The sequence below is a fragment of the Polypterus senegalus genome, chromosome 9 (assembly GCF_016835505.1).
Source record: "Polypterus senegalus isolate Bchr_013 chromosome 9, ASM1683550v1, whole genome shotgun sequence".
Classification (NCBI taxonomy): domain Eukaryota; kingdom Metazoa; phylum Chordata; class Cladistia; order Polypteriformes; family Polypteridae; genus Polypterus; species Polypterus senegalus.
The window spans coordinates 120,481,339-120,495,820 of NC_053162.1; the positions used below are offsets into that span (position 1 = coordinate 120,481,339).

The 14,482-nt window shown below is 38.1% G+C and overlaps 1 protein-coding gene across 1 annotated transcript in view; it reads left to right on the forward strand.

Annotated features, from left to right (window-relative positions):
* Positions 1–14,482, forward strand: part of LOC120535679 (DBH-like monooxygenase protein 2 homolog) — a 66,648-nt gene that overhangs the window by 13,365 nt on the left and 38,801 nt on the right. Inside the window, exons 5-7 of the mRNA XM_039763652.1 lie at positions 1,029–1,112; positions 5,780–5,950; positions 11,250–11,352. Coding sequence (XP_039619586.1) covers positions 1,029–1,112; positions 5,780–5,950; positions 11,250–11,352 — 358 coding nt within the window. The remainder of the gene's footprint in view (positions 1–1,028; positions 1,113–5,779; positions 5,951–11,249; positions 11,353–14,482) is intronic.

A 14,482-nucleotide genomic window follows, 5' to 3' on the forward strand; every position in this document is an offset into this window, starting at 1 on the left:
GGAGACGGCCCCTTTTATATGCTCCCGGATGAGCTCCAGGTGGTTCCCGACACTCCCATGTTGGCCATGCCCCAGCGTGGCGGAAGTGCCGGCTGTTCTCCAGGCAGCTCTCCGGGCGCCCTTTTAATTCTTCCCCCCAGCACTTCCTGGTGTGGCAGAAGTGCTGAGGTAACAGATCCCCAAGGCATTGGGGCGCCTTCTGGCGGTGACCACGGGCCCGTACAGGGTAGGGCTTCCATGCCCTCAACCCGTGGCCCCCAAAGCAACCAGGATGGCGACCCCCCACGTGATCCAGGGTGGGCGCAGACCCACATCCGGTCACTCACGGCGTTCCGGCCGGGTCATTGCCCATGGCATCCCTGATAGTCTTTAACAAAGAGCTTTATTAAACCAAGTTAGGTCTGAAGATGTTTTTGGAACCAATCTGTAGTTTTTTTCCAGACATGTCTCTAAGCGGCCTTACATACTGCAAACCTGCTACTATGACTCACCACCATGTTCAATGCCACCTATATTCTGACCTTAACTTAACTTACACAGTATATTTCAGTTATTTTATGATCATACAAAAACCAAAAGTACTTCTCAGTATTGAGTTCTTTGTTTTGAATAATGTTAAAAAGTTTGTTATTTTTGGATTTCCAGAAACTATATTTTTTTTACGGTCTGTGGTGGGCTGGCGCCCTACCCAATGTTTGTTTCCTGCCTGGCGCTCTGTGTTGGCTGGGATTGGCTAGAGCAGACCCCCGTGACCCTGTAGTTAGGATATAGCAGGTTGGATAATGGGTGGATGGATGGATATTTTCTTACTCAGGATGATGTCCTGTTCTTGTACGATGCCATCCAATTAACACTGAAACATGTCTCAGAGATACCCTCATGAAGAACAACTTTTTTTCTGTTAGAGGCAGTAGTGAGACGGATATACAAAGGCTTTTGAAAGAAATGTCTTCTTAGAAATAAGCTCTTTTTCCATAAAGATTACAGGTTTAACAGTTCCAAAACCATTTTCTGTTTTTTTTTTGCAGTTTAAAGTCCCACATCTGACAACCTTCTACTACTGCAAAATAGTCCAAATCCCTTCCTTTTCCCAAAAAAATCACATCATTCGGGTGAGTAAGTGTACTATTAAAGCCAAGTGTTTTGTTGGGCATTTTGTGATATTGACTTATTTTTCCCGTAAAGCACAGAATTAGAATGCATAGAAGTAACCAAAAAATTAACAGATCACTGGTAGACAAGTCTTTATTGTGTTCTCCATTATAAGAAGCATTATACAGGATACAGGACTGTGTCAAAGAAGGCAGGAAAATGTTTAACATAGATTAAAAAATAAGACACCATGCAATGAGCATGAAGTTCTCTAAAATTACATTTTATAATTAAATGTAACTAATTGTAATTGTTTGTTCTTAAACATTACACTTTCTCCTACAAGTCCATTACTTTGAGAATATACAGGATGATAACAAAAATGTTTCTATTATCGTTTAATCAACAAGATAATTAAAAGGACAGACTCAGTTAAGGGACATACTCTGGACACCCTGGAGGTAGCAGCAAAGGATAGAATGAAAACAAAACCCATTATGAACAATTCTGCACATACTTTCTCTGACATACTAGAGTATTGGAGTACTTTTAGCAAATTCATATTGATTCAGGTTGATTCTCAGCTCTGAACTGGCCTAGTGTGTGTGAATAGAAATGTGTGTTTCATAAAAAAACCTGTGCCCTATCCACATTATGTTCCTGTCTTGCACTAAAAACACCAGAATGACTGGCATCTTACAGGCAACTATCTTCCCTAGGTAATAAATGAGGACTATTGTACTGTAATACACATTTATGCAATTTCATACAATTCAACTGATGTATACTCAAAGAATAAGAAAACAGATAAACTCATGACATATATACACAGAGACCCAATGGAGGTGAAAAGGGTCAAGCCCTGAAAAGGCAGGCAATAAAAAACTAGTAAAATACACAAAACTTCTAGAAAAATGGTCTTAGCAACTACTGAACAAGGAGCCTGCCTAAGTTATTAAATTTTCAAGGTGTTTTTAGGGATAGTATGTTGCATTTATTCATAGACTATTTATAGGCTTTTGGGCTCAAGAAGGGTAAGAGACAGGTGCAATGCCAGTTTAGTGGTAGGCACAGGAGGGAAACACCTAGACAGAAGATGAAGGAAAGATCGTTGGGATAGAGTGGTTAATGCTTTGATTCAATACCACATGGAAGTCCGGTAAAGCACCCTTGGAATTGCAGAGCAAAGTTCAAAAGCAGGAGAACAACTATCCATATCCAAAGCTACAAACCACAAGAAAAATTGAAGTCAGAAGGATTTGAAAGAATTCAAAATGAGCGAAACTTTTCAAAACGTTTTGAAGGATTTTGGAATCTCACCCTTAGATGAGAATTAATCCTGTGGTATTGTGATTAACAGGGCCATGACCGCTGGTGACATGCCTAGTTTACAATGGTTCTGACATCAGGGATCAGCAATAGCTTGTTAAAATGACAGCAATATGATGACCCAAATTAAAAATCAAAATGAAAACGATAGGAATTATTTAAAAATAAACTAAATCAATGGATTCCTTACAAAAAACAATAGAAATATATTCAAGATAGAAGGCCCTGACACCTAAATAATTAAGAAGAAAACTTAAGAAACTATTTCCAACAATATACAAAATTCAAAATGCAAAACTAAAAAGTGTGTACCATAAAAAACAGCAAAAACAGAAATTCTAGAACCAGAGAAGCTGAAATGCATAGGTTTACAAAAGATTAAACTATAAGAAGAGTGTGAAAAGAGGCAGCAAACACAGTTGGAGAAACTAATGCCATTGCACAGATGCAATAGAAGGCTGCCTAGAATTTAAATAGCCCTCAGTTATTGCAGACAAGACTGGATGTAGCACCTGAGAATATCACATAGTTAGGGGGTTTGCTCTTGCACCTAAACAAAAGTATAATTAAATAATTAACAATTAACAAATTTAAATGATATCAGGACTATCAGGAAAAAAAAATGAAAAGATGATAATTAACAATTAACAGGAACATTACATGATTATGACAGTTATATTCATGGTAAGTCAAAGAGAGAGGCTTGTCAATGGAATCTGAATTGTTCCAACTATTTCACAAAATATCAAGAGAAATAAAAAGAATTTTTATTAATTTTTATGTTGTCACTGTTATTGTTACACAGTTTTTCATGGGGAAATGATTACTTACTGCAGAGGCACTTAACTTTGAAACTGGCACATTACTGTATTTTTTGTCTTATAATTCATGATGTTTCTCTGTTTATTTTGAAACTTTTTATTTTGTGTAAATATTGCTTTTTTATACTATATTTGTAATTCTTGTATGAAATGCTGAGATCAAAAATTGAAATATTCAAGACAATACTGAATTGATTTGAATTAAACTATGATGAATTTTTCAAAAAACTGGAAAAGCGAATAGGGTGATTGAAACAATACATTGTCACAGGTGAAACAAGATTATCATGAAAGTGTCATAAATCATAAATTATGCCCTTTCAGAGCCATTTATTTTATACTGTACCACAATTCTGTCTTCCTTTTGTTCCTTCTGTCTCTGATCATTATCTATTTCAGGTACCTCTCCTAATACAACACTTCCCTGTCTGGGAATAACTCCTGATGTAGGCCCCAGGAGACAGTATTTTCCTTATTTTGATCATAGAATGAACAGACCATGATTCAAAAGATGCTTTACAGATCCAAATACTTTTCTTAGAATATTATTTTTAGGATCAGTATTTTTAAATCATTTATTTCTTCACAAATATGTTATATATTAGTTTGCTACATAACACTGTGTTCTAAAGTGAAGTATACTTTATAAATAAAAAATAACTAGCTTGCTCTTGCATTTTATAATGAAGTGAATGGGTACCATGGTCCCATTCTGAAGAAAAGCACTAAACATACTGAATACATCAGTTTTTCAAGCCAACAATGTTATCAATATGGAGTCAGGGCAAACATCCTTTTGTTCCTGTAGAACTCACCCTTCAGTTGACTTAAAATGTTACATTTTCAAGGCAGCTCCTGTTATACAAACTCTTTCAGAGGGACAAGATGGGTCATGTTTTTCCTTCCGGGACTGTGCACCCTCTATGGGCTGCCTTTATGCGAATTGTCATCTTTAGTATTTATTCACTAGCCTCAGTGTCTTCTAATTCAGAGAGCCTGCCTTTGCATGATTATAGCCAATTAGCTTCTGTGTCTTAATTGTCATTACCCCTTCCTAATGCAGGTTGTACCTTCACCTAGTGGCTTATTCCCTCAATGCAGCACTTTTCTGCTCCAGTGTGTGTGTCTCTCTCCCTGTCTCTCTCTTTCTTCTGGAGTCACCAGGTTGGCTCTAGCTCTGTCTAATGGTAGGGGTTTCTATGCTCCTGGCAACCCATTTTAAGCTGGGCAGTCCCATGAAACTGAACTTTTAGATGATTTAGAAATAGTTGTCTCAATCAAAGCTTATTAGGTTTAAGGAGAATCTGGATGAGTAACTTCTATTTGTAGATGAAGCAAAAACAACATAACATTCTCAGTCTAACTTGATCCAAATCAGGCTGGTGTGATGCTAGAGTCCTGATATGGATTTGCAAAAATGACACAAACAGCCTATATAATATGTGACAGATTAGGGTTTTCTCGCCCCCTTGTACCCTCAGACCACTCGTCAGACACCAGGTAAAAGTCCAAATATTTGATTTATTATTATAAATAAGTGCACAAAGCACACACCTCTCCACAATTCTCAATAAACAATACTCCAAAATCACAATCCTCCTCTCCCAGACGCTTAGCCACCCTGCCTCCCAACTCAGCTCGTCTGTCTGGGATCTCCCACAGTCCTTTATACTGCTCGATCCGGAAGCGTTTCACCCTCTCTGTCCATATGACCTGGAACACTTCCGGGTCAGATAAAAAATCCTTTTTTCTTCACCCAGGAAGCACATCGTTCTCTTTGTCCATGTGACTATGACATACTTCCTGGGCGTAAGGCAAATAGTCTCTGGGCCTCCCTGCAGTGACTCCTGGCGGCCCCCATGGTATCCAGCAGGGCTGTGAATAAAGACTCCAATGTCCATAATGCCCTGCTGGTCTTCGGGGCACCTCCATACTGCAGGGAGGGCTCCACCTGGTGGCGTGGGGGTATTGGCCGGGATGAACAGCCGGCTATACATCACAAATGATATACTACCCAGTTTGCCTCATGTAGCTGACCAAGTAAAATGAGGTACTGTTTCATACTCTTCTCCTGATACCTGACTTCTGTTCTGACCAAGCAGTCAGTCTGCATAGATCTCATACATTCCATCTAGTTTGATTACAATATTTACAGGTACTGAACTGTACTGTGCATCATGTGTAATAACACATTCAGTCAAAGGCAGAGCTAATTTCACCAAAGATGCCAGGAAGAGAAAGAAAATAAGATATGCTTTGTAGCGGCAAATGAAAAGAGTATTTACAATTAATAACAAAGCAATACATGAAACCAATATAACAAAGTAAAATGAATAAAATGTATTTTTACTTATCTTTTGCATTGTAGTGTATATTTGTAATGTATATTTAAATGTACACTGTTTTTTTCACTTGATCTGTAATTTGTGTTTATGTGAAAAGAGACAGTTCTCCTCTTTGATATTACTTTTATTGTTCTATCAGAAACGTGATACCAAGTTTAAAGGAACTTCAATGCAACTTTATTGTCTCCTCAGATTGATCCTTTGATCCAGAAAGGCAATGAAGATTTAGTTCATCACATGCTACTTTATGTCTGCCCCTTTAACAAGATGATATCTCTCGATGGTGAATGCTACTTTGGCCCAAAGAGCACTACATTTAACCTATGCCAATCTGTTTTTGCAGCATGGGCTGTTGGTGGAGGGGTAAGTATAATGACACACATACAATGGCAGCTGTTAACAGTTGGAAGTACTATTTATAGGCTTTTTGGTGATGGTGAGCTATAACCAATTCCTACTTATGCCTCAGGAGATTACAGCCTTTTTCTATGCTAATTTGCAGTGTTTGTCTTGGTTGACATCTTCCTTCAATTGTTCAGTGCAGCTTCTGTTATGCTGCTCCAACACACTTAACTCTATCCCCTTGCAGATTCTCACTGTATACAGGGCCAGCTTAAGGGTACATTGTGCCGGTAGGTAGACCCTATAGCAAGAGCTCAAATAGGGATCCCCAATATAGAGTCCCTCTTTTAGATCCACATGTGAAAAAGGAGTTGGGGATGATAAGTATTCAGCCTATATATAGAGCTGGCCCTGACTATATATAATATGGGAAATGGGGTCAATTTCAGTTCTGGGGTGTGGTGTCTTCTATAATTTGCATGTTTTCCAAAGAAACTACTGTTGTTTAAACCTGCAGGAAGAACCATGTGTAACTGTATATGTCATGCAGTCATTTAACATCCTGCTCTTGGCTGGTTCCTCCCTTGTGTCCACTGAAGTTGGGGAGAAAATGTTATTCTTTACAGCCATGTGTGTTGAGGGATTGATCTTGCCATGCACCCTGTGATTGCTTGGATAGGAATATATATTGGTTACCAAATGACCAATGCCACAACAATAAATCTTTTGATGTTATTATTATTTCTGAGGGTCTTATATGTTTTTTGACCCTGAAGTACTTTTTAAGTTTTTTTTTTTTTGATTTGCACTGCTCCACGTGTCTCCATTTAGCTAATTCTTACATATTCAGCCCACATCTGCTTCTTTTTCTCAACCTTTATGCTTACACACCTCGGTTTTGCCTTTACAAATTCTTGTGATGACCCACTAGCAGCAACTGCAAACTGCCACTTTGGTGAAATGAGCATAATCTGTTGTCTCCCTTTGCGAAACAAGCTTAATTTAAAACAGGAAAACATTGCACAGTGCTATTGATTACTGGATCATGTTAACATGATTGCATCACACAGTTTCTGCAGATTTAGCAGTTGTACATTCATTCTGTAAGACAGGTGGGCATTGCCCATTTTGCTAGGCTTTTAGTAGCACACAAGGCCTGCTAAAACAACTGATTTAACAGAGATGCAGAAATCCAGATATACCGCCTCCCACCTACATTCATGAGAAAATGGCAGAACTATAGATTATACCAATGTTCCTGCACTTTATCTTTTAACCAACGTGTAAATTAGAGTTGAGCCAACTTTGCAGACACTCTTTCAAATAAGAAGGTGCCCAAATGGACATTCATCTTAGGCTTGCAACTGAAAACTGAACTCTGGCTGTATGTGATAGACAAAATAATGCACTAAGCAATAAGCAGGCAGTAAATCTGTAATTGGAAGTGATGTTAATCCAATCACCAGAGGTTACAGCTTCCTTTAAAATTAGTAACTAAAAGCTGACTCTATTATCGTGGTATTTCCCTCTACTTGCCCTTTACCTGTTTCCTCAAGGGTAAGTGTTCTCGTCAAGTTCGTTATCGGGTTGGTCTACTGTTGCACTTTAAGATGAACACACACACACACATAGATAAACACAAACACAGACCCTAACCACAACTGTGCCCTATGAATGACACACACACGCTGATTAACCCTTAGCACTTTAAACCACACAAGTGCTATAGGAATAACAGCCTGTCATTCGGCCCTTCAAGAGACTTACTTATTTTCGGCACGAACAACAATACGATGTTTTAGTGATATCTCAGACCTAAATATGACTTTTGGTCTACAAGAATACATTTAAAAATACAAAGACTCAGCATTCTTGACTATATGCCATTTATCAGCCAAAACCTTCTTTATCGTATTTGTCCCTTCTGTTGAGTAGCGCTTTCACTCTCAGTCTTGTAAACCTCGTAGCACAGAAATAATGGCAAAAATCCGGCTGTGACCAGGTGCTCAAAGAAATCTAACTTATTACTTCAATCACTCTAGACATTAAGACAAAGCATTAAAAGTTAAAAGCAGCATGGTATTTATTACAAGAATAATAATAATACCACAAGAACAAAGAATACTAGAAAAGAGGTACTGATAGGAAAGTCTGAATATATAGTCTTTAGAAAAAGCTTACGTAAAAGTTACAGATGACAAGGATGTCCCAGGGAGGTGTTTTGATTTAGCAATCGATGTTCATGATGCCTTTCTGACGACCAGGGCCGTCTTTGTCCTTTCCTCTTCTTCTTCTCCTCGTCTCTTCTCTTCTCCCTTTGCTTCTCTCCTCTTGCTTTTCAAACCAAGGCATATTTATTATGAAATGTCATGCCTTGGTTTAACAACACATGCACCTGATTGGCTGGCTGTCAAAATGATTGATGAATTAATTCACTGTCCGTTTTCCCACACAACAAAACCTTTGATGTACTCTGAGGTATTAGTAGTTCTTCCTGTCCCAGGCTGTAAACCAAACTGTTGTTCCAGATGTCCATCCATAAAGTAATCAATAGCCTGAGGTATCAGCTAAGCATTCTTTCTAAGCTATGAACAAGTGTTATAAAAGTAAGGTGTAAGGGAAGAAAACCTGCTTTAATTTGTCTTAGTTCATCTGTTGTCTTGTCTTGAACAAAATATAATGGAAACCAAAATGTACAGATTTTATACACCATAACACTGACAATCTCTTCTCATTGAGTTAGCTGGAAGTTAAGGATCTTTTGTCTTTATGTGCTTAAAGCTGATGATCCACTTTCTTTGGTCAGGAAACTACTTTCCATTGAGAGCTGGAACTAGACTCCATTTAAGCAATGATTGATTGGTATTCATGGGCCCAAAATGTGCCAATAATGCATTCTCCTCACTATTACACCACTACTACTACCAGTCTGAACTATTAAGAAAAGGCAGATTGGTTGCATGGATTCATATTATTGGTGCCAAATTCTGACCCTACCATAAGTGTGTCTCAGTCGAGATTCATCAGACCAGGGTAAGTTTTTCCAGTATTCAGCTATATAGTTTTGGTGAGCCCATGCGCACTGCAGCCTTCTTTCTGTTACTGTCCGACAAGAATGGACCCTGGCATGGTTTTCTGCTATTGTAGCCTATTCACCTCAAGTTTCACCATGCTGAGCATTCCGAGATGCTTTCCAACTGATCACAATTGTAAAGAGTGGTTATCTGAGTTAACATAGCTTTTCTGTCAGCTCGAACCAGTCAGGCCTTTCTCTTCTAAACTCTCTCATCAACAAGGATTTACCATCCCCAGAACTACTGCTAACTGGATGTTTTTGTTTTTCACACCATTCTGATTAAACCTTAGAGGCTGTTGTGTGTGAAAATGTCAGGAGATCAGCAGTTAAAGAAATACCAAAACCAGTCCATCTAGTCCCAACATTCAAGCCATGGTTGAAATCACTGAGATCACTTCTTCCCTCACTCTGGTGCTTGATGTAAACATTATGTATTGTGTTGCTGCTACATGATGGGCTGGTTGGAAAACTGCATGGATGAACAGGTGTACAGCGGTCCCTAATAATTTGCTCAGTGAATTTATATATACAGTATATAAATAGTAATAAAAATGTCTCCAGACATCATATGTTTGGGTCAGCCACCCGCATATTATTTCCCAGCTGTAAAAGTTTTGAAACATTTGAACAGAACTGAATATTTGGAAGTAAGATGGTGGTTTTAAGGGCTGGGGAAGGAAATGATGTCATCTAGGTCATAACCAGAAGTGACATCATCAGCGGTGCCCTAACCTGGCGAGATTTCCCAGGAATGGTCTTCAAGAAACTGAGAGAGACAGTCAGCACATTCTGCCACCCTCTGGTCTGATGTAGTATTACAGTTACCCAGGCCCTTTAGCTGTCTCCTAATCGCATGTGTGTGACAATATATATACACACATATATATACATATATATATACTATATATATACACATATATATATATATATATACTGTATATATATATATATATTTGAATATATCCTATTTGATATGCACTGTATATACACAGTATTTTTACACAGACATAGAGTATATTGAATTTTATAATGTTGTCAGAACTGCACTGGAGATGTGTGCTATTTTATAACATTACATGGTAGCTAATTTTACTTTGGGATTGTATTGAAGTCTGCTTTGTCTTCATCAACAAATAAAGATTTTGAATTACACATTGAAAAGTAACAGTTTTTCAATTATGCAACACATTAAAGGAATACGATTAACTGGGAGACTTTAATTCCAGGAACTTTTGTAATTAAACATTAAATAGTTATATTAATATTTTTGCAAGCTTTTAGAAGTTAGGTTAACAGAGGATAAAAAGTCTTTGGGGCGGCTGCCTCACAGTTAGAAGACCCAGGTCAGCGTCCCGGGTACTCCCTGCGTGGAGTTTGCATGTTCTCCCCGTGTCTGTGTGGGTTTCCTCTGGATGCTCCGGTTTCCTCTCACAGTCCAAAGACATGCAGGTTAGGTGGACTGGCGATCCCAAATTGTCCCTGGTGTGTGGGTGTGTGTGTGTGCCCTGTGGTGGGCTGGCACCCTACCTGGGGTTTGTTTCCTGCCTTGCGCCTTGTGTTGGCTGGGATTGGCTAAAGCAGACCCCCATGACCCTGTAGTTAGGATATCGCAGGTTGGATAATGGATGGATGAATGAAAAAGTCTTTGATATTTAATCAAGTGAAGATGCTATATGCCTCACGTAGTACCAAAACCCAACATACATTTAGATGTCTTTAATGTTCGGGCCAAAACAGAGAAGTCTGTGTGCAACTAATTTAATTTAAAGAGAAGAAATACAGGAGAGACACACGGACATGAACATGTTTATTCTGTTACACAATAAACACTGCAGGTAGATGGCCACACCAGATCAACAATATGAATCATTAAGTTTACTTATTTAACTGCTGAATTCATGTTCAGTGATACTAGTTATTTCCTCCTTATTAAAATACAGAAGGATATTTGGGTCTCAGCCTTGTAGTTTCAACCAAGTACATATTTTTTGAGGTTTAGGGAGTAACATAAAAGTAGCTAATTAGTAATGTGATTTTATCCAGAAAACAATGAGTAAACTAACATGTTATAATTTAAGAGAAGTAATTAGTCATTTGTAATGCACTTCTTTCTTCATATAGATCTGGTTTAGTTGTAACTTTAATATTATTTGATATACTTAAGATATGAATTTTATTGATTGCATTCTTAATCACTACATTTTAACTCACACACTCTGTATATGTTATCAACTTTTTCTGCAGGCATTTGAATTCCCTGCCAATGTAGGAGCTTCTGTCGGTACAAGTCAGGACCCCTTGTACTTTCGTTTGGAGATGCACTATAATAACCCACTGGCTACTTCAGGTATGTTCTTACAATAGCAGGTATGTTTGCAGCTGTTCTGTTATGCAGTTGTTTGAAAATCAATAAAATCATTGTACCAACTCTTAACATTGACACATGCTTTGACAAATACACTGTTTCAAGAACTATTTAAAAAGAAACACACTAAGTTTAAAAGATGCTAGCCTACTGAACAAGTTGAATGTGCTGTAAAAGATTACTTTTTTTTTCTCCCCCACTTTCCAGGTATGCATAATTTCTTTTTGGCAACAGTGGAAAAACAAAAGTACAGAAATGGTTATAAATATATGATAACAGTTGAAAATGTAGCTGAATTTATTAAATAATATAATGCAGTGTCTCCCAGGCCAGCTACAGTTAGGATTTAGGTAGCAAATAAGGCTCTGATTTTTTTTTTTAATTAAGTGAGCAGCATACAGACAAAGCTGAATAATGGGAGAGTAAGGTAAGAGTATCAGAGTATAACAAATGTTTGATGTCTTATTGGACGTAACTACACAGAACTGTGTCCCTATCTAACCAGTACAATACAGTACAATAAATCACCTACTTCTCTAACTGAAAACAGACTATCAGCATTCACTGGTCCCCTCTCCAAATTCCTGATTACAGGGCCATTGTGACAGTAAGTGTTTGTTCCAACTCTTAATCAACCAAGATTCAATTGGTGGCTGAAATTAGCTGGCAATGCATGCTAACTTCACAATGGAGTTCCTTAGGGCAGCCAAGTCCTAAATCAACTCTGTGCTCATAAACTCATATTACAACACTAGAAGAATCAATGTACAGTAAATTTCCATAAAAACCTTTCACTGCGAGGTATCTGTGCTATGAATTATTTCTTTTATGTTGGTATAGTCTGATGGGCGCACGGTGGCGCAGTGGTAGCGCTGCTGCCTGCAGTTAGGAGACCGGGTTCGCTTCCGGGTCCTCCCTGCGTGGAGTTGCATGTTCTCCCGTGTCTGCGTGGGTTTCCTCCCACAATCCAAAGACATGCAGGTTAGGTTGATTGGCGGTTCTAAATTGGCCCTAGTGTGTGCTTGGTGTGTTTGTGTGTGTCCTACGGTGGGTTGGCACCCTGCCCAGGATTGGATCCTGCCTTGTTGGCTGGGATTGGCTCCAGCAGACCCCGTGACCCTGTATTCGGATTCAGCGGGTTAGGAGATGGATGGATGGTATAGTCTGATCTGACATGAGCCAAAACTACATTGTAAAACTGAATATTTTTAAGTACAAAGATTACTTGCCCAAATTTGATATGGTGGCACAATGGGCAGTGCTGTTAACTTATAGATTCAAGGTCCCAAATCCCATACCCAGTAAACATCTGTGTGCAATTAGCATGTTCCTCTTGTGTCTACAGAGGTTTTCATTTCACATCCCTAAAGACATGAATTGGTAATTTCACTGATCTGTGTGTACATGGCAGTGTCCTGTCCATGGCTATTTCCAACCTAGTGTTCAGCGGTGCTGGGGTAGGGTCTGGCACTTCACTACCCTGAATTGGATTAAGGGCTTTCGAAAATGTTATGCTATTTGCCAAATGATTAAGGATAATTTTGTTAGGCAATGTGGTCCAGATGTCTTTATATACTGTATTGTCTTGATAATTTAACAATGTAAAAAAGGACAGTTTGTAAAGACAAAACCAAATTACTGCTTTTCATTTGGAAAAAAGTTAAAAGTAGAGGTATTTTTTCAAAGCATAAACGCTCACAAATAGTGTTCTGGTAAAAAGAAAGGAAAAGGACAATCTTGAAAAACTACACATAGTGGTACAAATCACAAACAGCCACATTTGCAAAATCCAGTGGCTGAACAAGTTTCTCGTGTCATGATGGGAACCATATGGTCTTTACGCATTAATGTTTTGTATGTTAGGATCATATACAGTAGGACATACACCATATGAATGTATTGGAATGTTCATTTTGTGAATCTGACGAATCTATGGCATGCCACTATCACAAGGACATAGGTAATTCTCTATACTGGAGATATACTTTCTTTACTAAGTTCTTTACTAAGGCTCTTTGGATACAGAAAAAAAATGTTATTACACAAATTGATAGTTAGACCACACAAAATAAAATACTCTATGGAATTATTTTAAATATTTGCCCTCTCTAAGATCAGAGAGTTGTAAACATACTTATGGTGACTGCAAATTAATTGTGGATTATACCAAAATTAGTGTGCATGTGTATTTTAATACTCATTTAACTTATAACAATATGATAATCAAATCTATATAATTCTCAATAAAACACTCACTTGGATTGAGATTTGTTTGTCACTGTTCTAGACTCTCTTTTAGAAGAACTTCACTCTATCCAAGCATAAGCAAACGGTCTATTGTACATTGTGGCCTATTCCAGTCTTTGCTGTCATTTCCAGATTATCACACATCACCTTTGTCTGATGAATTCAGTTTTCTACTTTGTTGCTGTCATTCACTACAGACTGATCCACTGCATTCCCAACATTAAATAACTTTATAAATCATATGTCCCTGCTAGTTTTCATAATGGGATCTCAACAGTACATGCACTTTTCATTTGTCTGAGTGTGTCACCACAGTAATTCCTCCTTCAGAAAAAATTTAATTATTGCATATTTTCAACTGAAACATCATTGTTATATATTATATCACTCTGAATTATGAATATTTAACTGAATCATTTGATATTATATTTGCATTTAGGTGTGAAACTTATAGATAGAAGTAATAATAACACCACAAACCCAGCCACAGGGGATGCACAAACCAGTGTGTTTCTTCATGCCGGTCCCAAGCCCTGATAAATGGGGAGGGTTAAGTCAGGAAGGGCATCCGGTGTAAAATTTTGCCAAATCAAATATGCATACAACAATACAAAGTCAGTATGACTGGTAGGGGGAGAGAGTTAGCAGATATGACGGAGAGAAGGAAGGTTGATATATTGTGCGTGCAAGAGACTAAATGGAAGGGGAGTAAGGCCAGGTGGATCGGAGGTGGATTCAGATTGTTCTATCATGGTGTGGATAGGAGGAGAACTAACCCAATTCTGAAGGAACAGTATGCCAAGAGTGTTTTGGAGGTGAAAAGAGTGTCAGACAATAATGAGTAATGATTATGAAGCTGGAAATT